General features: G+C 46.3%; 1 protein-coding gene across 1 annotated transcript in view; it reads right to left on the bottom strand.

The window, feature by feature from the left end:
• SMG5 (SMG5 nonsense mediated mRNA decay factor) overlaps positions 1–22,705 on the bottom strand; it is a 32,797-nt gene that overhangs the window by 5,082 nt on the left and 5,010 nt on the right. The window contains exons 2-21 of the mRNA XM_080984450.1: positions 22,532–22,630; positions 21,258–21,381; positions 19,481–19,637; positions 17,109–17,198; positions 16,452–16,541; positions 14,993–15,071; positions 12,936–13,061; positions 12,102–12,170; positions 11,188–11,396; positions 10,074–10,211; positions 8,309–9,028; positions 7,182–7,351; positions 6,284–6,359; positions 4,942–5,117; positions 4,299–4,457; positions 3,416–3,475; positions 2,224–2,383; positions 1,363–1,453; positions 322–396; positions 59–197 (exon numbers count right to left, since the gene is read on the bottom strand). Coding sequence (XP_080840576.1) covers positions 59–197; positions 322–396; positions 1,363–1,453; positions 2,224–2,383; positions 3,416–3,475; positions 4,299–4,457; positions 4,942–5,117; positions 6,284–6,359; positions 7,182–7,351; positions 8,309–9,028; positions 10,074–10,211; positions 11,188–11,396; positions 12,102–12,170; positions 12,936–13,061; positions 14,993–15,071; positions 16,452–16,541; positions 17,109–17,198; positions 19,481–19,637; positions 21,258–21,381; positions 22,532–22,630 — 3,007 coding nt within the window. The remainder of the gene's footprint in view (positions 1–58; positions 198–321; positions 397–1,362; positions 1,454–2,223; positions 2,384–3,415; positions 3,476–4,298; positions 4,458–4,941; positions 5,118–6,283; positions 6,360–7,181; positions 7,352–8,308; positions 9,029–10,073; positions 10,212–11,187; positions 11,397–12,101; positions 12,171–12,935; positions 13,062–14,992; positions 15,072–16,451; positions 16,542–17,108; positions 17,199–19,480; positions 19,638–21,257; positions 21,382–22,531; positions 22,631–22,705) is intronic.

Here is a 22,705-nt window from a genome sequence, read left to right as displayed (position 1 = left end):
ACCCCAAGTCAAAATATCATCACGAAGCCGGAACAGTTTGGTTTCAGACCGCACTCACCTTCATGGGCGCAGAAAGCTTGCTTGGGTCATCCAGCTGGAAGCCTGTGAGGATGGTCACCATCCCACTGGAGTCATCTTCGCTGCCCCCTTGAGAGGTTGTCAGCTGTTTGCAGCTATCCAGTATCTTATAGAGGTTCCTGTTATATTAGTATTGAGGCAAAAGAGAGAAAACAGTGCCACCATTTGGCTTAGTAAAAACAGCTCTCTGCTTGTGAATGCAGCTTTGCTTAAAATTTGATGCAGGTTGAAGCAAATGCTTACCAAGCATCTAGATCTTGCCTCTTCAGTTTATGCCTCTCAAAGCTTTTCCCAACTTCTTTCTGGCAGCGGATGTACCTAGAGACAGAAGATCACACATTGGGCGGATGTGTGCATGAGTGCAATGCTGATCAGGCTACTTCTGCAGCACAGCTGAAATTGCAAAGTAATTTGCAGTACATTTATGCATCTTTATCCCAATAACCCTGCTAAGCAGTGTCCATGGATGGCAGGTGAGGGAAGCCAGTTGTTAAAGGAAGATTTGCTCAGTGACCAAGATCAAGCCGAGAGAGAATCTGAACCCAGCTCTTCCCAAAAGCTTCATCAAAGTTAAAAGGCTCCACCTGGCAGTTGTGGGGTCCCTCCTTGGAGAACTCTGCTCAAACCCCTTGCTTGAGACCCTACAATATACTGTACTGGTTCTCCTGCAGGTCCCTCTACTGCAATTTTATCAGAAGCTGCTTTTTACTGCATGGTGTTTTTTCCACTGTTGTACTGCATTTAAGTTTTATGGTAAGCTGACTTATAAAGACTTGACCTAAAAGGTGGAGCAGAAATCAAAAGAAACAAAATACAGTGGTACCTTGGTTTACAACCATAATCTGTTCTGGAGGTCTGTTTGTAAACCAAAAAAGGTTGTAACCCAAGCCACACTTTCGTCAATGGGGCCTCCAAAAAAAATTTGCAAACCAGGACACACACTTCCAGGTTTGACATGTTTGTAATCCAAAATATATGCAAACCAGACTGTTTGCAAACCAAGGTACTACTGTAAATATTTATTATTATTAAAAACATCAAATGCCTGTACACCTAGACTGGGAAAGGGATGGAGCTGCAATGTTCAATTTTTTATTGCAAACATTCAAGGGCAGGACCCAAACAGCTGTTTTACATATGAGAACTGCAGCCTGATCAGGGTGTATCTGTAAAATACAACCTAATGAGCCATCCCAAGAGAGGCTGCTTCTTAAACACGGTTCTTTATTACCTGTTCCAATGTACAATGGAAATGAATACTGTTGACCAGGGGGCTCAACCTACCTGTTTCCCTTTTTAAATTCTGCCTCTAGATATCGGATGCTGTCACGAGCTCCCGCATTCTCTTTCTTCAGGAAGTCTAGGCCATCAATTACTAAGGATTGAAGAAAAAAACAAGGTGGTTACATCTTCTGCTGCCCTTAAGGCAGCGGTTCCCAACTTTTCTGGTCACTGCCTTCTTGGTTCCACAAGCTCATCCCCAGTGCCCACTACCCTATAAAAAGCATTGTTCAGAACAGCGGTTTGCACAACCCGCTAAGAAACACACAGTAAATAGTTAACGACCACACATTCATTAAAGCTCCAATTAAAACTGGTTACAGTGGTACCTCGCAAGACGAATGCTTCGCAAGACAAAAAACTCGCTAGACGAAAGGGTTTTTTGTTTTTTGAGCTGCTTCGCAAGACGATTTTCCCTATGGGCTTGCTTCGCAAGACGGAAACGTCTTGCAAGTTTGTTTCCTTTTTCTTAACACCGTTAATACAGTTGCGACTTGACTTCGAGGAGCAACTCATAGAACGCGGTGTGGTAGCCTTTTTTGAGGTTTTTAAAGACTTTGGTGATTTTTGAAGCTTTTCCAAAACTTTCCCGACACCGTGCTTCGCAAGACGAAAAAAATCGCAAGACGACAAAACTCGCGGAACGAATTAATTTCATCTTGCGAGGCACCACCGTAGTTTAACTGTCAACAAAGTAGATGAACCTGCACTGGTGATACAGCTGCCCACCTGCCTCTTAGCACACACCCCCAGGTAATCTCACAGCTTGCTCACACCCCCCCAGGGCAATCAACCCTTTCACTACCTGGCAACAGCAATTGTCCTGCTCAGGATACCAGCCCTGTGGTGGGAGGGGCCACTTACCTGTCCGTGGGATGATCACAATAAACCTTCCACTGGCAGCCAGCTGCCTGATGGTGCAGAGGTGCTGGCAGAGAGCCTGCGTGTCAGGGACCAGGTAGGGGGACATCACACACTGTGCTTTGGGCTGCTGGAGGCTCCCTTCCAGCTGCGACACCTCCAGCTGGGGAAAGAGAGAAGGAAGCAGGAGCCTTAAGGGAAGAAGCTCTCAGCAAGAGCACCAAATCCGTTAAGGAGTGTTCTCAGTGGCCCACCCTGTGTTGTCAGATGACCAGCCCATCCAGCAGAGTACAAAAAGTTTTATGTAGCAGGGTGCAGGTTCAACCCTACACAACTCCAGGTAGCGAAGCTGGGGAAAAGACTCTTCTCTGCTAAAGACACTGAAAAGGACAAGACTATACTGGGATTTGTATGGCTTGACTCAGTTTGTGGCAAGATTTTACAGAACTGGCTTCAGCAAGAATCCAGAGTCTCAGGCAGGAAATCTTTCTCAACACGAACTGTTCAAGATAATCTTTTAACAGGATAAATCAGGGACTGAACGATGCGTATAAAGCATATGCTCTGGCCTTTCCTCTCCCTGCATGGTCGTGTAGGTCATTGTATATTTTAGTTATTTCATATAATTTATCCACTGTTTTATTTAAAAAAAAAAAAAAAACCTTCAGAGCAGTTTACCAAAAAGATAAAACAACAAAATTATCAATAGGAAAAATTAACAATAGTTTAAATACTTTTGAAAAGTTAAAATAGACTAAAAGCAGATTAAAACTCACATCATCTTTCTAAACCACTTGGTATGCTTGGCTTTTAGCCGGCGCAAAAGAGAGTACAGGGAAAGAGCTTGCCTGATGTCAATAGGCAGGGAGTTCCCAAGTGTGGGTGAGGCCACACTGCAACACTGAGTTCTTACAAACGGGTAATGGGCATTATGAACCAGTTCCACCAATCATGAAGACTCGCTGTTATTGGTACCCCAGGTTCTGACCAACAGAGCTGACAGGCCTGACCAGTTTACAGCGCAGGATGGCAACCTTACCTGTTGGCATTGTCCTCATTCAGTCAAGTGCATTGCAAGCTATGTCAGGTGGAAGCACAAGCAATACGGCCTCCCCCCCCCCCAACCCCAGGTATTTGGAGGCCTCCACTGACTTGCGCTTGCGCCCCCCCATCCATGCACAGTCCATCAGCGTACCTGCAGCCGAAGCTGAGCCATGTCTCTCATGAGCCTGTTCCGGCGAGCTTCCTCAGCGGCCTAAGGGAGAGCAAAGAGAATGATGCATGTCAAACTGCCCTTGCACCTATGGTCCCATTCCACAACTCTGGAATGGTTCCTCCACTTCCTTTCACTATCCATGGGTGGTGAGATGGTTAGAGGGTGTTGGAATTATGACCTGGGTTCAGATTCCCACTCGGCCATGGAGCTCACTGAGTGGTCTCAGTCACTGCCTCTCAGCCTACCCTACCTCACAGGGATTGTTTTGAGGATAAAATGGGGAGCAGGGGGAGAACCATGTACAGCCCCTTGAGCTCCTTGGAGGAGGTGGTGGCATATAAATATAAGAAATAAATCTACTGTAAGGTCACAAAAGCCTAAATATGCAATGCAATATAAACAGTATAAAATTACATGCTCTGAATACTCTCCCCATCCCCTAGTTGAAATGTAGATTGCAAACATTCTAAAGGGCCCCTCTTTTTTGCTGACAGCCACAGAAATAACACTGTAAAGTATTTTTACACTTTCCCTAGACATTTTTTTTTTTTAATGGGCAAAGAAAGTGCTAAGTGGAGGACTAGAAACTGGGCTACTACAAGTCTTTTCTCAGCTATTCACTTCCACATCACCCCTGAAACTTCCATCAGATGCTTCCCATGCATTTTCTGATATTTTCTCAGGCTTCACCGGTGGCATAAACTCACATATGGAAGAGAAGAGTTGTGCAATGCACAGGCATGTGACAAGACAGGGAATGCAAAAGGAGGCCCCTGTATGGCTATCAAGCCTTGCTCTTCACTGGAGCATGTTTGTTCTGTCCCACTATTCCCCCCCCCCAGCCCACCCTGCAAAAGCTCACCATGCGGAACTGGGCCTGGGCCTGCTGGAGCAAACCGTCCTGCTCCGACTGAGCGATGCTGATGAAGATCCCAACCTCCGGGTTGAACTGCAGGATGCTGCCTTGCAGGTGGGTGATGAAGTGTCCGAAACTCCGGATGCAACAGATACGAACCACGGACTGTAATGAAGAAAGAGGAGGACCCGGTGGGTGGGGAGAGCAGGGAGCGCGTCCACTTGAGGCCAAGATGGGAGCTCACACACACTAAAGCAAAGTAAAAGCTCCCCTCCTGAACACCTGAATGGCTACAGGAACAGCTGGGACTTGGGAGGGCAAAGGATGGGCCAAGCTGGCTGACCTCTCGATGCAAAGGATCAAAGGGAATGTTGATCCCTGCTCCCTGCAAAGAGCTCCTAGGCCAGAAGGATCAAACCCCACCCAGCGACACCAGCTGACTGACAGGTGGGCGTGGTTTGGGAAAATAGCCTCGCCCACCAAACTGGGCTCCTTTGGTGGGACAGGACTGGCCTGCGAGCTAGAGGTTCCCCACCCCCGAAGTCCTGGAGCAAAGGTTCCACTTGCCCTCACGCTCCTTGCTCACCCCCCCCCCAGTCCAGAAGCCTCCCATGACTTCTGAAAACAAGCACCAAAACCAGCCTCTTACCTCCTCCACTTCTGCAAGGAGAGGCCTGTCCTGCTCGAAGTTGAACCTCTTGTGCGCGTTCTTCAGCGGGGGAAGGTTGCGGAGGGCCATGTCCTCTGGGAGCAGCAGGCAGGCAGGCAAGTCTGGCAGCTCACACCCAGGCAGCATGCTCTTCACCTCGTTGCAGAGGAACAGCCCTGCGCATCAACAGTGGGGAGGGGAGGGGACAGAATGGCAGCTTTATATTTCTGGGTCACAGAGGCAGAAGGAGCAACTAGAAAGTCATACGAAACGCTAGTCCTCTAGGGCACGTCTAGTCTAAAACTGGGACTTCCACAACTCCTCGTGGTGCCAGCTCTGACTCTGCCACACACAGAAGTCGGCCCCCCAGGAAGCCCAAAGGGGGAAGATGCTCCTGGCTTGGGATGCTTGTGTCTCCTTGGAAGAACCAGGTTGCAGCTCAGTGGAAGACCAATTGCTCTGCGTGTAGAAGGTTCCCCAGATCGACCCCCAGCATCTCCCCCAGGTAGGGATGGGAAACAAACACACACACAGAGGCTGTTGCCAGATGAAGGTAGACAGCACTAGGCTAGATGAGTAACTTGACTCTGTGTAAAGTGGCTCATTACATTTCCATATCATGACCAGCTCTGACAGTAAGCGCTATTTCAACGGTGGAACGGACAACCTTGGAAGCTGGTGGACTCTCCATCATTGAAGGTTTTTGAACAGAGGTTGGCGATGGGGACATCTGCCAGGGACTCTGCACCTGTTATTTGTGCATTGAAGGACGTTGGGTTAGATATCCCTTGAGATCCCTTCCAACTCTACGATTCTGATTCTTTTCATGAGGCATACAGAAGACCTCAGCAGAAGCTTCCCTCTCTGAATCCAGACAAGCCACCATCAGGTAAGCAAGTGTGGCCTTGAAGGTGGAACTGGGGGAAGCTGCTCCCACAGAAAGGGGCTTTGTGCTTACTCCACTGCATAGCATATGAGCTTGGTAGACTTCTCATGTTCTTCTGAAACTAAGCAATGGAATTCCAGAAGAACGTAAGAAGTCTACCAAGCTCAGGTATTGTCTATGCAGATTGGGACAGTAGGTCTCCAAAGGTTTCCAGCAAGGGACATTCCCTGGTTCACCAAGAGATGGTGGAGACTGCAAACTGAAGGTTCCAGGTTCAAAGAAGTCGCTGTGTGTGACTAGACTTTTCCCCATCTAAAAACAGCAGAAAAACTAGGTGTAAAGCAGGAAAAAGACCCAGGAAACTAAAGAGTGCCTGAACTGCACAGGAATATGAAGTTTGAGTGTTGGGGGTGGGGGGTGGGGACATAAGAAAAGGAAATTTCTTCTCAAAGTTACCTGAGTCCTGAAGGTCTCCAGCTGAAGGAAGCAGGTTCAGAAGGACAGAAAGTCTGTTCCATAAACTCTGAGAACTCTGGAGGAGGGAAAAAGCACCACAAACAAATGCAAATTGAACATGTGGTGAATATTAGGACTTGGGCCAGAGATCCAGGTTCAAGCACTTGCTCAGACTGGCCAGCTGCTACCACCTCCCAGCCTAACCTCCCACACAAAGTCAGCGCAAGGATAAAATGGGATGCCCATTTTACCACAGCTGAGAGCAGGGGGCCCATGAAGGTTTGCCCTCCAAATAAAGTGCAAGAGGGTGTGTGTGTGGGTGTGGGTGTAGATTTAAGGTAGCAAGGGGGCAAGAATAGGGCACTGAAACACTCAACCTCTCCCACCCACAGTCCCTTTCTTCCCCAGCTTGGCTTTGACTGTGGAATAGAGCTCAGCTGGGAGAAAATTACCTGGGAGGGAAGGGTTCACAGCTTCCCTTGCTACTTTAAATCACAAGGATTACATGAAGTGTGTATTTGAAGGCATGGGTCTGTCACCCTCACATTAGTTTGAGGTCTACTTGAAATCCCATCCTTTTCCCTATGATTTATCTGATAAATATCAGAACTGTGGGTCATTTACACCTCCAGCGCCCCTTTGCCTCTTAGTGCACATGCGCACACACCCCACACCCCCAGTAATCCCACTGCCCCACCAAGGCTGGTACCACCCACTTTGGGACCCACTGCTTTTATCAGCTACAGTACTTCTACTTTTAGCAGTTAATGGCAAACTGCTTTATACAGGCTGCCAACTGCAGTGGTTGAGTGCATGAGATAGAGGCTCATTCAACAGCCCAGGGGTGTAAGCTGAAGAAGTCGTGTAAGTGGGATTCTCCCCCATTACCCCTCCCTACCTGTGCACACATGATGATGAGATCAGTGTTGGTTCTCAGCCAGTCCAGAAATACTTTGACAGTCGGCAGCAACCCCTCGTTGGTGATGATCTCCAGCTTCTCCTGGAGAGAACGCTCGTTCCTGCAGGATTTACTGCTAGAGACGCTCTCTTCTGACTCAGAAACATCGTCTTGGACAAGACAAACGGATCGTTAAAAACAAGGAACTTAGATAATTAAACAAGGAGTGCAGATTGGAAAATGCAATTGCCCTCCAGAGGAGAGACACCCACCTATCCTGCCAAGTGCTTTTTATTTGGCCCCTGGGAATCAAGAGGTTTTATCAAGTTTTAATCTAGAGGTGATGAAAAGCAGTAGCTGGCACCTGCACAGAAAAGAAAATCACTCCCTACGAGCAGGGATGGTGGAGAAGGAGCTTTAGTGCACAATTTAGTACACCACCCTGCCTCAACTTCCTTTCTGCCACGCTTCTGCCCCCATCTGCAGTATAAATTTAAAGCAGCACCATACCACTTTAAAGAGTCATGGCTTCCCCCAAAGAATCTTGGGAAATGAGGTTTGCTGAACGTGCTGAGAGTTGTTAGGAGACCCCTATTCCCTTCACAAAGTTACAAGTCCCAGAGCGGTTTAACAATCAATCCCTTTTCTCAAGGAACTCTGGGAATTACAGCTCTGTGGGGAGGAAAAGGGACCTCCAATTAACTCTTAGCACCCTTAACATATTACACTTCTGGGATTCTTAGGAGGAATAAGCCACGACTGTGATATGCTGCTGCTTTGACTGTATAGTGCAGATGGGGACATAATGTCAAAGGTTAGAAGACAGGTTTGTCACCCCACTTTAAGACAGCAATATTTTGGGGGCACGTAGCTAATGCTGGCCTGGAAACGGATATCAAAGGAGTTCTCATCTTGCCCCCTTCCCCACTTACACCTCTAGGTTGGCAACCGGGATCTGTGTCAGCCAGATCTCGCCCACAAATCACCCTCTACAAAATCCTAAGGTCTTTCCACCCCACTTCTATTCACACACCCTTTTCTCCATTCATGGAAGGGATCTCCTTTCCAATCTAGCGTGCAGGCGCTCTCTCTCTCTCTCTCTCTCTTTCTCTCTCTCTCTCTCTCACCTTGCTCAGTCATTTTGGACTTCTCCACGTCCCCATTGACACATGGCTTGCTGTCTGCCACCTCTTTCGGGGCAGGCAGCTCACAGTTTGGTTTGAGGAGGACGTTGCTGAAAGTGGGGGCCAGCCGGAAGCAGCGCTTGGTCTGGAAGAGCTGCGTGGACATGGCCTGGAGGTTGCTGGCTATACTGGCATCACTGGCGCCCAGCAAGCCTGGCCCGTTGGCCACAGGAGGCTCCAGCAGGGGCTCAGTCTTGGCAATGCCAGGGCTTTTCAAGTCCACCAGCCTGCCAACATCCCCTTCCGCAGAGTCCAATGCCTCCGGAGTGCCGTTCTTCATGCCCTTAGCTTGGCTGCCCCCCTCGGCGTCTGGCTCGTCCTCCATGTCTTCCAGGTCCGAGCGTGACTCCTGGCTGTTCATGTCCGAGTCGGTCTCCACGTCAAAAGCCGCCTCGGCCTCCTCGTCGCTCTTCTCTGAGCCGCTCTCTGAGCCATCACTCCCTTTGGTGGAATCCGGGCTGGAGTCGGAGTCGAAGCCCTCGCTCAGGTCGCTCTCGTCCACCTTCTGGACGTGGCGGCGGCGGCGCAGGCAGGAGAGGCGTGAGTATTTCTTGCCCTTCTTGCTCTCGCTCTTCCGCTGCTCCTCGCTGGGTCGGTGGTTGGCCAGGTCCCCTTCGGCTTCTCTCTCAATGGAGTTCAAGGACTCCCGGGCCTCCAGATCCTCTGCAAAAGAGCAGCCAAACCCACATTTTTGGAAACTCTTAAGATACACAAACCGGCTTGACTACTGTTTATACCAGTGGTTCCCAAAGTTGACACTCCTGGGGGGCGGTGGGATTACCTGGGAGGAGGGGGCAAAGGGGCAAGAGATGAAAGGGGGTGCTGGAGATGTAAATAACTGTGTCAGATTTTTGGAAAGCTGGTCTCACTGGATAAAGTTCATGCATTTTGTTGAATTAATTAAACTAAATAGTTTTAACTGAATTTTGAATAACTGTGGAAGTCATTCTTGCTGTTTATAGTTTTACAGTGGTACCTTGGTTGTCAAACGGATTGGCTCCCAAACAAATCGGCTCCCGAACGCTGCAAACTCGGAAGTGAGTGCTCTGGTTTACAAACGTTTTTCGCAAAACGAACATCTGACACGGCTTCCACGGCTTCCAATTGAGTGCAGGAAGCTCTTGCAGCCATCTGGAAGCTGTGCCTTGGCTTTTGAATGGTTCTGGAAGTCGAACAGATTCCCAGAATGGATAAAGTTTGACAACCAAGGTACCACAGTATTGTGTTATTATCTTCATCCAGTGAAGCTGAATGGTGGGAGATTCATGACAGGCAAAAGGAAAGACTTCTGCACAGAGAACGTAAGTTAAACTAAGGTTTCACTCCCAAAAGATCAAGTGATGACCCCCAACTTGGATGGCTTTAAAAGAGGTTTGGACAAATGCATGAAGAAGGCTATCACTGGCTTCGATTACTATCTTCCGTTGGGGTTGGGTCCTATTTCCCTGCTTCCTATAGGTATTTGGCTGGCCACTCCGTAAACAAGGTGCTGAGCCAGACAGGCCTTTGGTCTGATTCAGCAGGGCTATTTTCAAGTTCTTACAGACTGTCCCCAAAGAACTTTCCAGGATCCCCTAGGAAAAGTAAATAACTGTTAACCAGATTATTTTCACCACTGCCTGCCTCGTCACAAGAGCAGAACGCAACGTGGAAGATGGAAGGCAAGGATCTTAGAATGGGCAAACTTCACCCTTCTTGCAGCCCTCACCTGTGCCATCATTCCGGAAGGCTGGAACTGGATTCTCGCCTTCTTCCAGCTCTGCTTGCAGGCGAATATTGACGTGGTTGATGAGGTGCGAAAAGAGGGCCAGTGTGAATGCAATGGCTGCACTATACTGCTTGGAGCCTGTAAGGAGAGAGATGAGGAAGCATCAGCGTCAAGGGGAGCTGGCATCTGTGCCTGCAACATCCATGGGGGAGCAAACTCCATAATTATGTGTTTACTTTTATTCAACTGCAGGCACCCAAATGCCTTTGGGCTTCTTTATGTGATCAAAGTTAAAATTCTTGTCAACTCACTTGTCAACTCACTGTTATTCAGATTTAAAAATCCTTTATACGATATCTTTATTGTCATTGTCCCATGCAGAACAATGAAATTGAAAAACTACATAAAACTACATAAAAACTACATAAAAACTACATTTTCTGCAACAAAACTAAGAACTCCATTCAGCCACTTGCATATATCATGTGCCCCCTCTGACAGGAGGGTCCAGAGGGTGGCAACTTGAGATCAGGCCTTTTCAGTGTTGGCTCCCTGTTTGTGAAATGCTCTCCCTGGGAAGGCTCACTTGGTGTCATCATTACATAGGCTTCAGTCGCCAGGCAAAAACACTCCTTTTAAACCAGGCCTTTGGCTTTGAACTATCTATGGCCTTTTAGAGCGAGTGGGATGTTTTAATATATTATCCCATCCTAGTTTTAAAGTATGTGGGTTTCTTTTGCAGGTTGCTTCAAATTGCCATGGCAAAAAAGCAACTAACAAATTTAATAAATGCTAATGCTAATGATGATATGCTAAATATCCAGACTCTTTGAGTCTATGAACTCTATGATTCTAAGAGAAATGAAACGAAATGAAAATGCTTCGATCCCAGATTTACTCTGTGAGCACCTGAGCCCAGCAGTCAATGACTGTGTTTTATGAAGTGGATGCTGAACCACCTCATCTTTGCTGCTGTTCTGGAAACAGGAAGAGTTTGAGAGATGCTAGCTCAGTTCAACCAATCATATTATAAGGAGAGGCCGACAGGGCAGCTTAAAACTTGCACACCAAGTCTGCAAGAGGAGGACACACCACACACAGCCATGCTGCTCACCTGCCCTCTTGAGGCTGTGGACGCTCATCAGACAGACAATGACCATCCGGAAGATGAGGAGGTCTGGCAGGAAGGAGTAGCCATTCTCGCACTCCTCTTCGTCGTCGTTGGCAGAGCTCGTGTTGGGCGAAGAGGGCAAGTAGAAGAGGCAGAGGTTGAAATCCTCCAGTACCGACTGGCAGAGAGACGTCAGCTCAGAGTCTGCAGAACTGAGAGGTGGGTGACAAGGAGAGATGAGCCACAGAGGATTGTCCCACAGCAAACAGGAGGTGCAAGCAGTTGAAACAGGTCAAGCCTCTCCAAACCCTAGGCAACCACAGTGGTTATACAACCCCCTTAATGAGCTATCTTACGAGTCCTCATCTGCAGAGGCTGAACCAACGAGTGGGTAACTAAGAACCAGGCAACCCCGATACTTGATCTGAGGGCACATTCTCCCCAAGGTGCTTTAGACTCACCCGACAAATTAGGAACTTAAGAAGCTGCCTTATATGAAGTTGGACCACTGGTCAATCTAGATCAGTATTGTCCACACTGACCAGCAGTGGCTCTTCAGGGTTTCAGGCAGAAAGCCTTTTCCAACCCTACTTGGGATTCAACCCAGGACCTTTGGCATGCAAATCAAATGCTCTACTGCTGAGCTATGGCCCTTCTCAAAGGCCAAGGGTGATGCATCCTCCCTAGTGGTGGGAGACTCTCAACCGGTGAAAAGGCAATGCTGTCAATCCATGACAAAAATGCAGAAGAGTGTTGGAGCAAGGAATTCTCCTTCCCCTCATGGGAAGTTATTCCAATGCCCTTGAGATTGTTTGGACCAGTATATTATCCCAATGTAAAAGTGCTTTGCTTCAGCTACATAATCTACCAGGAGTTAACAAAACAGCACAGCAAGAATAAAGACGCAGAAGACTCACCTGCTCTTTGGCTGAAGGAGGCTCTGCAAGTACATGAAACTCACCAGTAACCTCTTAATGTCTTTGCACCTGCGGGGGGGGGGGAGTTGGCAGAGGGAAAGAGAGGAGGAAGGGCACAATTATCCCAAGGAGGTAGTCAAGGAAGATTTTTCTGTGGTTTCAGATAAGGCCTTAGTGCCCAACAGCTCTAGCTCCACCCCCAAGACTATTAGAAACAAAGTAAGTTCAGCGAAGGAGAAGGCATTTGTGCAAAATGGGGAACTGTGGCAAATCTACTCAATCTACTTATTTTCTACAGATTGCAGAGTTCACTTTGCTTGGCACAGAATCTGGACTGTTCCTTCTCTTTCTCGTCATTTAGTCATTTTCACCCCTTGTAATATAATGCTCCTTAAGACTCTGAGGAAGTCCTATAGCTATGCAGCCAGCATCACAAAGGCAAAGTAAATTTCAGGCACAGCCAATATTAGTATGTGACAGGCACCTTCTCCAATTTGGAATAGGAGGGAGGAGAATCCAAACAGCAGCAGCTTTGGCAAAGGACCACTTCACTCACCAAAGTGCACTGGAGCCTCAACTGAAGAGCAGTCAGGAAAGACAAGGAGTGAGAGTCCTAATGCTGAATAAGCCTCAATTGCACAAAGCCACAGTTTTCCATCTCTCATGTGCTCATTGGCATGTCATCCCACTGGGATCAGTCACAGGTGTTTCTCTATGGAATTAGGTAATGTTCACAGAGGCTGGATAACACTCTACCTCTGGACATGTCTACCAGAGCACTGGACAGATTTTGAGATTTGCTCACCGCAGGACTGAACCACATTACGTCCTTACCTCTTTTTGCTGGGTGACAGTTTCCTGGTTTCACATTTCTTCAGCTGGTGATACATTTTGGCCGCCTTATCATACAGGCGTTTGAGATTCCCATAAGCACCTTCAAAGGACACTTCAGACTGGATACTAAATAGGCACAAAACCCCAAAAGCAGAAATGTTAAATTCTCAGTAAAGCCTCAAACAAGCAGTGGGTTACACTTGACAAGGTCAAAAGAGCAGAATTTTGCCACCTGTAGAATTTATTGAAATCAAGCAAGTTTGCACCTCTTTGCTTGTTTCACTTAACTAGTTTTACACTTGTGAGACTTTGAGCAAAGCTCTGCAAGGCCTTGGCTGCATCCAGATGTCATATTTTGTTAAGAATGACATTTCATTCCTCCTGGCATCAAAGCAGAAGTTCAGAAACTTTCACTTCTGGTTTCAGTTAAACAGTTTAGCATTGTATTCAATGCCTAAACTGTGGCTAATCATAACCATGGCTTGCTGGCACAAACCAGAGTTTAAAGCTGGTTTGTTTCAAACAAACCATAATTAATAATAGTTTGCCAAGTTCAGGCAACATGACTAGCTGCACTGAATTGAAAACAGAAGCTTCAAAATTCCTATTTGTGGTTGTGCCAGAAATGGGAGAAAGTGCAAGCCCTGTGAGGTCAGACTCCTTCCCTTCACAATAAACCCAAAGTACAGCACTCCCCTGTCAACTACTAGAAATCTCATTCAGTGTCCACTCTGGTTTCAGTCACTTCGTCAAGCATCACTCACACACCTAAGCATGCAGGCTGTTTCACACCATTCCAGAGCAAGAACCCCATGTTTGCCACTGAGCAAACCTCAGCTAATCTTCTCTCATTAATGTGCCTGTTCATTTGACAAAATTACCAACACCTCTTTCTCACACACAGCTTTTGGGTATGTATCTAAAATGTAACATGAGAGAGGCAGAGTTGCTCATGTTTTTAAGTCACAGAGCTCCACATACCCATCAACTAGGATAATTTCCCCACCCTGTCTAGCATAGTCACCCTCTTCCACAGAGTTCTGAAAGAAAAGCGTGGGATTCTCTCTACTTTGTAGAGAAACAGTCAGAAACAGGACTCTCTCCGACTGCACAAATTAAGAGAGCAAGTGTGATATAGTGGTTAGAGTGTAAGTCTAGGACTGGAGAGACGAGGGTTCGAATCACCACTCAGCCATGAAGCTCACTGGGTGATCTCAGGCCAGTCACTCACTCTCAGCCTAACCTACCTCATAGCGTTTTGAGGATAAATTGGGGGTGGGTGGGAGGAGAACTATGTACGCCACCTTGAGCTGATTGAACAAAATGTAGGCTATAAATGTAATAAACAAACAAACAAACAATAGAATGCCTTGCCTCTCCACTGAAGCTCCTATGCATGCCACAGGGTTCAGAGTATGAATGAGGTCTTCCCACCTTTTCAGGAATGGGGTAAGAAACAGCTTGAGAGGGGAAGGGGAAAAGCCACCAGAAACGGCTATAATTTTGCTTTTAAATGGTCTAGGAGGAAAGGGACATTATGCTTCTGAGCAGGCCTACAAGCTCCAACATTTGTGGCGTGGAAAGACTCGATCAACAAGCACATTTCCAAAACAAAAAATGAACCCCATTTGTACAATATTGGAACCAACTTAGATCTGGAGAGGTGACAGCACTAGACATACTAGCAGGCCTCTTTGGGGAGACTTACTCATCTCTCACTTGAAGTTTACAATGTATTTTAAAAATAATTAAAGCAGAAGTTCTGTGGAATTTGGTGCCTAAAACCGACTTGCAAGCTACACAGCACCCCGCTCACAAGTTCCTGGGATTGATTTATTTTTAGCTGCTTTTCAAGGACTGACAGCCCAAGGGCACAGGCTGCACGCGCACTTGTAACAGAGCAACCAGCATCCAGGCAGTCAGGTTAGGCAGCTATGGGAACCACATTCCAGCTATGCATAGAGCAAGAAAGTCAACAGGCAATACACTGCACAGTGAAAAGTCCTCTCTGCCCCAAAGCAACAGGTGGACTCCCTCTCCTTGGGAGGCATACTCACCAGCGCAGGTAGCAGTAGGTGGCTTCCACGTTGTAGTAGTTGCTCCCCGCCAGTGTCCCCAGCTGGTTAAAAGGCATACCTGTCCCAAAATGGCAGAAGTGAGTCAGCTCCACATGTGCTTGTCCAAATCTCCCAACAACAACAAGAAACCCTGGAGTCTAGAATCCCACCTAGGATCTGCGGCTGTACCTGACCAAGTCATATTCAGAACAGTCCCAGTGAAATCAGTGGGCATGATCACCTTAACCCACTGATTTCAATGGGTTTACTCATACACTCGTGGGGTGTTTGTTTTTGTTTGTTAGTATGGTGTGCAATTTTGTTTTTATATTGTAAACTGCCCTGTGATCCTCAGATGAAGGGTGGCATAGAAATTTCATACATACATACATACATACATACAACCCATGGCCTTTTTGCAAGTACTAAGAGGTAAGAGACTGCATAAGAGTTTGTGTTAGAACCCATAAAGGACCAGAGGAGATGGGCTCCTTCCAGACAGGCATATCCAGTCATTTCCACCATTTGAGCAGCTAGAAGGTAGAACTTTAGAGGAACCCAGAAGGGACAGGGAGTGGGAGCTTGATAATTCATCCTGCAAAGCCTGAATCCCTCAGCCCTCTTCCCGTTATGGCCAGGCTGTGTCTAAAGCCCTGGAAGCAGCCAAAACAGCTTTCCAAACATCTGTGCAGCCTGGTCCTACAGCTGTCATCAAGATTTTACAGGCCAGATCCAGACAGGCTGAGCTTCCACAGACCCAAGAACATTGTTTGAACTGTGGAACTGTTTTTTATTGGACACAGGAAGCTGCTTTGTGGAAACAGTTCTTCAAAAAGTGAGGGACACATTTTTAAATACATAAAAATTGGCTGATAGACTGGCAATGTTGGCTCTGCCAATTAAGTGACTTCTTGTTGTGCTGGCTGAGAGACAGAGGCACAGGGTTCTCCACCGCCTTCCTGTCCAGAGTAACCAGGAAGAGAAAATAGCTGCAACAGTGGGAAAGGTTACTGCCAGCACCACCATAGCCCTCTGAATCCAGGAAGAGAAGTCATGAAGGCACATGGTGATGCTGTCGTTCTCCCACATCCATGGTTGGCAGAGATGCTTCCACAAAACATGTAGGAAAAGTCCTGAAGCTGCTGAGTACTGGGGATTTCTCTCAGCAGACAACACACAGGAAGGACAGTGTGCATGTACATGACACACCCACTTTGCTTTGAGCTTGGGAGATTACCATCACAGGCCTGATTTAGCTCTGATGTGTCAAAGAATCCCTTGCTCCATTGCCTCCAACAAGAGCCAAGAGCAGCCCAATGCAGGGCAGTAGTTTACAAATACTGACCAGCTTAATCGTGAGCAGGCTGGCAAACATTCCAATAGGCTAGTAACTTGAAAACAAAATTGCCTGGTAGACAAATCTGGGAGAAGGATCATAAGACATGGACCAAACACTTACCAATTTGTGGTGCAACAGAAAGGGCTTGATAGTAAAATCTCTCGGCCAGCAATTCTGTGTCCACACCTGCTAATTCGTTCTGATACCGAGCTGATGAGGAAGACGCACACACAAGAGACTTATGGATTGCAGTAAGAAAAGGTGGAGAATTGCAGCACAATGCTACAAAACCATCTGGGAGGCCTTACGGGCAAGTGAAATAGTGAGGCTTTATTCAATAAATGAAACAAATTCACATCTCTGGGCAGTTGAAAAGTTTAAATAACTTTTCACAATCCTCTTGAAGTTACCAAAGTCCAATGCAATATCTAAAAACACAACATAAATGCCTCCAGCTCTAGAGTACTAGGATAACTCTAGTTCCCAATCCCCAGAACATGGGGGGGGGGGGAAATCCTGGAAGAGTCTTAAGCTCAGGTTAAGGAAAAACCCCAAAAGGAGGAAGCCCAACAAGCATAGAATATCATTAACACATCCTTGTCATCTACACAGAGTTCACATAGGAAATTATTAAAGGGTCTTTTGATGAGACAGTCCAAAGCCATTTAGGGCTTTGCTAGTCGGTAATGAATGGAGTCTGCTTCCCCTCTGCAATGTAAGAAAACTGTGGATTCACTGGGCCAGAGCAGCAGCCCAATTTCCACTGTTAGCACTCACCTAAATCCCCCAGGTAAACCAGACACCGGTGGCAGGCCATCTGCGCCCATTCCATCTCCTTCTCTGATGCAGATACAGGCTTCTTGCAGCCTATGGAAGACACAAGGAATATGGTAACCTGGGATGAGCACTGCTCAAGTACAAGGCAGCTGGGGCTCTAAGCCGATGCTGGAGAGTCTGCCCACACCAGAACCACCACGCTTGCCTTTGCTCATATGGCTAGGCTTGTTCCACAAATAGACCACACAAACTGCAGATTGTGATCTCCTGAAAGCCTCTGCTTTTATTTTTGGAAAAGTAAAAAGCTTGAACAGCCTCAGGGGGGCAGAGATGACCTCATGTGGTCAAGGGGGTGGGGTTTCAGTCCTATGCTGGCCACCACCCAGCTCCAATAGCCATGACAGCAAAACAGCCTTCGGCAACCTGCTGTGCACCAGATGTCTTAGTTCCACTGGCTGGAGCCAGCTGAGTTTGTAATCCAGAACATCTGGGCGACACCAGGTTGGCAAAGGCTGGAGAACAACATGCAATACAAAAAGGTCCCCTTAATTTCTGTACTAGAGTACTGTAAGAAATGTTTGGAACAAAAACGACATCCATACATACTCTGGACATACATTAAGCCCCATAACTATGGATTTTAGTTCTGCCCCCACCACAATAGCAACCCAGGTAAGATTTCAAAGTGCAATTAATGTGTCAAAAGCTACACAATCTTAAATGTGGATTAGAAGGCATTCTGAGGGCTTAAGTTCTGCAGCAGTATTAATGGGATTCTCACAGCGATGGTTGCCAAGGACACGAGTCTCTCAGTGCATCATTCTGGAAGGCAGCCATCAAGAAAGCGATGGACTCCCACCAGTCAAGAACTGAGCATGTCCAAGTGAACAAAAAAGCTGTTTCTAGCCATCTCACAGGGGTCAAAGGACTCATCTGGCCATCAGATCCCACTCCTCCCCCAAAGGCCTCTGCAAAACCAGATCCTTCACAAACTATCTGGAAAATTCTATGTTATGTCATTTACTGAGAACTCAGCAGCTTATAATGCAATCAAGATTAATTACACCAAGAGCAAAGCTGTAAAAACCAACCCAGATGCCATTTTGCAAAACCCCATTTAACAGATGGATAAGACTCATGTGTTTAAACGAAAGAAGTGAATTATGTGAGCCCTATTAGAAATGCAAAACTCACAATTCTATACAAAACAACACCTTATCTCATATTTTTCACATTCCTAGATTTAAGCATAACACTGATAACACCTTAAAATAAAATATCTGTATCTGGACATTTTTCAGTATGGACTCCCTTTTTTCAAGGAGTCAGTCATCTGACTGCCAATCATCTACAAATTTCTGAATTCTGATTGTCTTGCCCAAATGTGTGTTAAAATGCTGCAACAGCCCAGTCAAGTAAGACCATCGTAAGTGCTCCTGAAAAATACCAACATGGCCAGGATAATCAAACCACCTTGGATATGGGGAGGGGCAAAGATTAGCAGCAGAACACATGCTTGGCATGCAGAAGGTTCTAAGTTCAATGGCTCCCAGCTTCCATATGACTATGACGTATGTGTATATTACGGAGTGGAGGGCATCCCAGAGGTGGTTCCTGCCACACTAAAAGGCCTCCGCCCTTGTTCTTAAAAGCTGGGTGCTCTCATCATTTTCATAAGGTTTGTGCAAAGTTTGCAGTGGGAGGGACATCTCAGATACTGAGCTTTTCCGTTACGTAAGTAAATGGGTAAGTGCAGATGATTAGAGTAACCATTGCATTGAATAAAATGTTCTTAAAATAGAGAGCCTGTGTGGAGTAGTGGTTAGAGTGCTGGACTAAGACCTGGAAGGGAAGGGCTTGAATCCCTAGTTGGCCATCAAGCTCATTGCCATCATTTAAACATAACGTGTGCCTGCTCAAACTGCAGCCGAGGTATTTCACGGTTCCCCACAACCATCCCCACTTGCTCTTCTCAGAGCTCTTTATTTTCAGACTGGACTTGGACTGCATGCTCCTTCAAACAAAGAACTGCACCCCCTGTAAAGTAGGACACTTGGCCATCCTAGGAGCCATATGGTTCAAGCGGTTGCAACCATCCCCACTCTGGCGAGATGTAGTGTATGCCCATTTAAACTATAGCTTTGGCTTTTAAATTTGCCTCCATTACCAGGGTTCAATTCCCCACTAGGCATTGCTCACGGGGTGACCCTGGGCCACTCACTGCCTCTTGGCCTAACCCACCTCACAGGGTTGTTGTGGGCATTCAATGAGATGGAAAAAAAACCATGGATGTTACCTTGGGGTGAAAGGTAGGGGTACAAATGCAATAAATGAATGGTAAATAAAACATATGTCAGCATCTGGGTACTGACCTATCAGAGGATCCGTAACATGTGTCCAGTCAATACAGCCCTGCAGCTCTAACTGATAATGAGACTGGATATAGAGAAGAAGGTGTTGGTAAAAGCCGATGCCAGCAATAAGGTGAGTCCGGTAGGCACACTCTAGGGTGCTGCGACTGTGAATGTGCTGTGGGGTGGGGAGCAAAAAGAAGAGGGGAGGGGAAAATAAAGTTAGAACACATCCCCAGTTGCTTCATCATCACCTTCATCCCCCTCCCTGTTCTCAAAAGGTAGACAAAGCCATAGCTAAGTTCGGCAGAAAACTCTTATTTTTCTGGCCACTCTATGCCACCCCTCTTCTGTAGAACTTGCAATGTGTAGGCTGCCACTGGCATTTTGCTACTTGTTGTCTCCCTACCACGGATGAGCTGTGTCAGCCTGAGGGCCACTTTGCTGGTGAAAAGTCAGTTTACGGCTTTTACGCTTTGGAAAGAAAGGACAACTCCGCTATTCTCCAATGGTGGGCTTGTGAACAGCTGCACCCTCCCTTAAGTCAATGGAAGGGGATTTGGGGCAGTCGTTGCTGCTGTTCTCACCCCTCAGCTGATAATAAGGAGCAATCGCCAACTCAAAAGTTAGCCTTCCTCTGCATGCTGCAGACAAAAGTTTTGCATGTATGTACACCGTCCGTTGCCTCCTTAATTAGGCTTCCATGGCCGTAGCCATATCTATGCACTATTCACTCCACAAACCTGAAGCAAGGAAGGAAAAAGTCAGGAGAACCAGGGGTCATGTGGGGTGCTGCTCTGTGTAATCTGCAGCCAAGGCTGCAGGCAGCTTAAGAACCACCACTGTGGCCCCACAAGAGAAGTAGCTCATCCGCTTTATGTTGCTGCCTTTACATGTTAGAACAACAAGATCAAGGATGAGATCTGAGTCATGGGATGAGGTATTTGTAGAAATAAAATACTGGGGAAACCTTTTTAAAAGAAACCCATTGAAATAGCAATGTTGAGCATATTCAGTGGAGAAAACCAAGGGTTGAGTACAAACATTTAATTGTTTACTTATTAATGGCAGCAGGAATATTGGTAGCTAGAAACTGGAAAGAAGCAAAGGGTTCAAATCCGTGGTTCCCAAAATGGGCGACACTGCCCCCAGGGCTGATTACCTAGGGGGAGCACTAAAATGCAAGGGGGCAGCATGGGGGCACTGGAAGTGTAAATGACTATCAGTCTTTGAAAAGCTGGTATCACTGAATGAAGTTCATCCATTTTGGTGAATTAATTAAGCTACATAGTTTTAATTGGATTTTGAATAAATGTGCATTTAATCATTGCGGTTTTGAATATTATTGTGTTATTATCTTCCTGAATGGGTTGTGCAAACTGCTACTCTGAATGCTTTTTATATGATGGGGGCATTGGGGGTGAGTTTATGGAATCAAGAGGGAGGGGGGGCCAAAAGTTTCAGAACCAGTGGTTTAAATGCAAAAATAAAGGGGGAAACAAAATTTGGGACATAACACTTTCTGAAAAACTGACACAAAAACATCATGTGGCCAGAAAGCAAACAACAATCCCACCAACTTTTATGATGGACTGGTGGCCATACAGTTGTGTTAACATTTTCCTTCATACTGATATTAGCAACTTTCAGTCTCTCTCCACTTCAGGTCTTGTAGGAACTTTGCTATTACTGTTTACATCTGCACTATGCTTCCAGGCTGGGGAAAGCAGGGGTACATTATTATTTTTTATTTTCAATTTTAAAATGCTTTTTTCAAAAAGGTTCAGAGACAGCTTGCCTTTTTGTTTGTTTTAATGAGCTGAATGACTTCATAGTAAACTTTCCTCCACAGCAGCTCTTCTGCTTTCCTCCCATAATCCACTGGGTGCAAGAACATCAGCTTCACACATAGTTCACGTAACCTACGGCAGGAAATTGGAGAGTGGGCAAAAGAGAGGGGGGTTAGCCTTCAACTTAGCAAAAACAGCCACTTAAGCTATGATCCCTTCCCAGCAGACCCAAAAGATGTGCAGTCTGAAGCCACTCATCTTCCACTGCATCCTGCAATCTGGGTCAATGGCACAATACAGCTTAACAAAATACAACTTAACACAAAATGTCAGGTCAGGGCAGCCAGAGGCCAGATGAACCCTTTACTTTTTACAATACCTGGCATCCCATATGAGACATGGCAATCATTCGAGACAACCTCCCCAACCCATAGAAACATCTGGAGGGACTTACTGAACTAGAAACTTTAATATGCAGTATAAACTTGTTTTAAGCAGCAGTTCCAACTTTAAGCTGCTCTTATGGCATTTCCCTCGAGAAATGACAAACTCACTAGTATTGCTGTAGTTTATTTTATTTTAAATTATGTTTTTTTATAAGTGAAAAAGCAATAAAATACTTTTTATACTAAAAAAAGAAGCTCCACATAGTTGAGGCAACTAAATAGCCAAGGAAAAAGCAGGACATGGTGGCAGTCAGTCTAGCTTCCAGACTGTCTGGTCACTGTCTCCAGGCAAGATAGCTTTTTAAAACTGGGAGAGCTGGAGCACAGTCTGTTTGGAAGCTTCTTCTGTGCGAGTTCCGCTGAACTCCCAAATGCACAAGCCCCTTGTACACACACACACACACACACACACACACACACCCCATCGTTTTTTCAGGCTACTTCTGTGTCACATAATTAACAAAGGGATGTGCAGGTGAATAGGCTAGGTAAACTTTATTATGGGGTAAATTTTCTGCAAGGGTGTTCCCAAACAACATTATGTGTAAAGCAACAGCTCTGACCACAAGTCTGAAATCTGCTGCAGAACAAAGCAATATCCTGCACTGAATAATCCACTGGCCTGATAAAAGGCAGGCGTATATATCATATCATTAATATTAAGCTTTCGCAGGTATTTTTTTTATTCCGTTTATATCCGGAAGGCAGTGTGCACAAGTCCATGCAAAGCGTACCTCCCATACCTGCTTAGTTCCAGTAAGGGTAGATCTTGTGCCTTCAAGACCATGCCCCTAAGTGAACTACAAAACTTTTAAAAAAAGACACAGCTTGCTTACTTGTTTCTCAGGCTGATGTTCTCTGGTTTAAAAACTTCTTGATAAGCTGCCTTGTTTCCAAGAATGAGATCCAGTCTATGCACGGCTTCTACCACAGCTCTACAAGAGACACAAAAGAACAGCAAGTATTAACATAAGGAAGACACAGCTTTGAGAGCTGCATGGGAATTCTGT

The sequence above is a fragment of the Podarcis pityusensis genome (assembly GCF_964106645.2).
Source record: "Podarcis pityusensis genome assembly, chromosome: 16".
NCBI classification, from domain to species: domain Eukaryota; kingdom Metazoa; phylum Chordata; class Lepidosauria; order Squamata; family Lacertidae; genus Podarcis; species Podarcis pityusensis.
The sequence above is the reverse complement of the archived record's forward strand: the minus strand, read 5'-3'. Positions and strand labels throughout refer to the sequence as shown.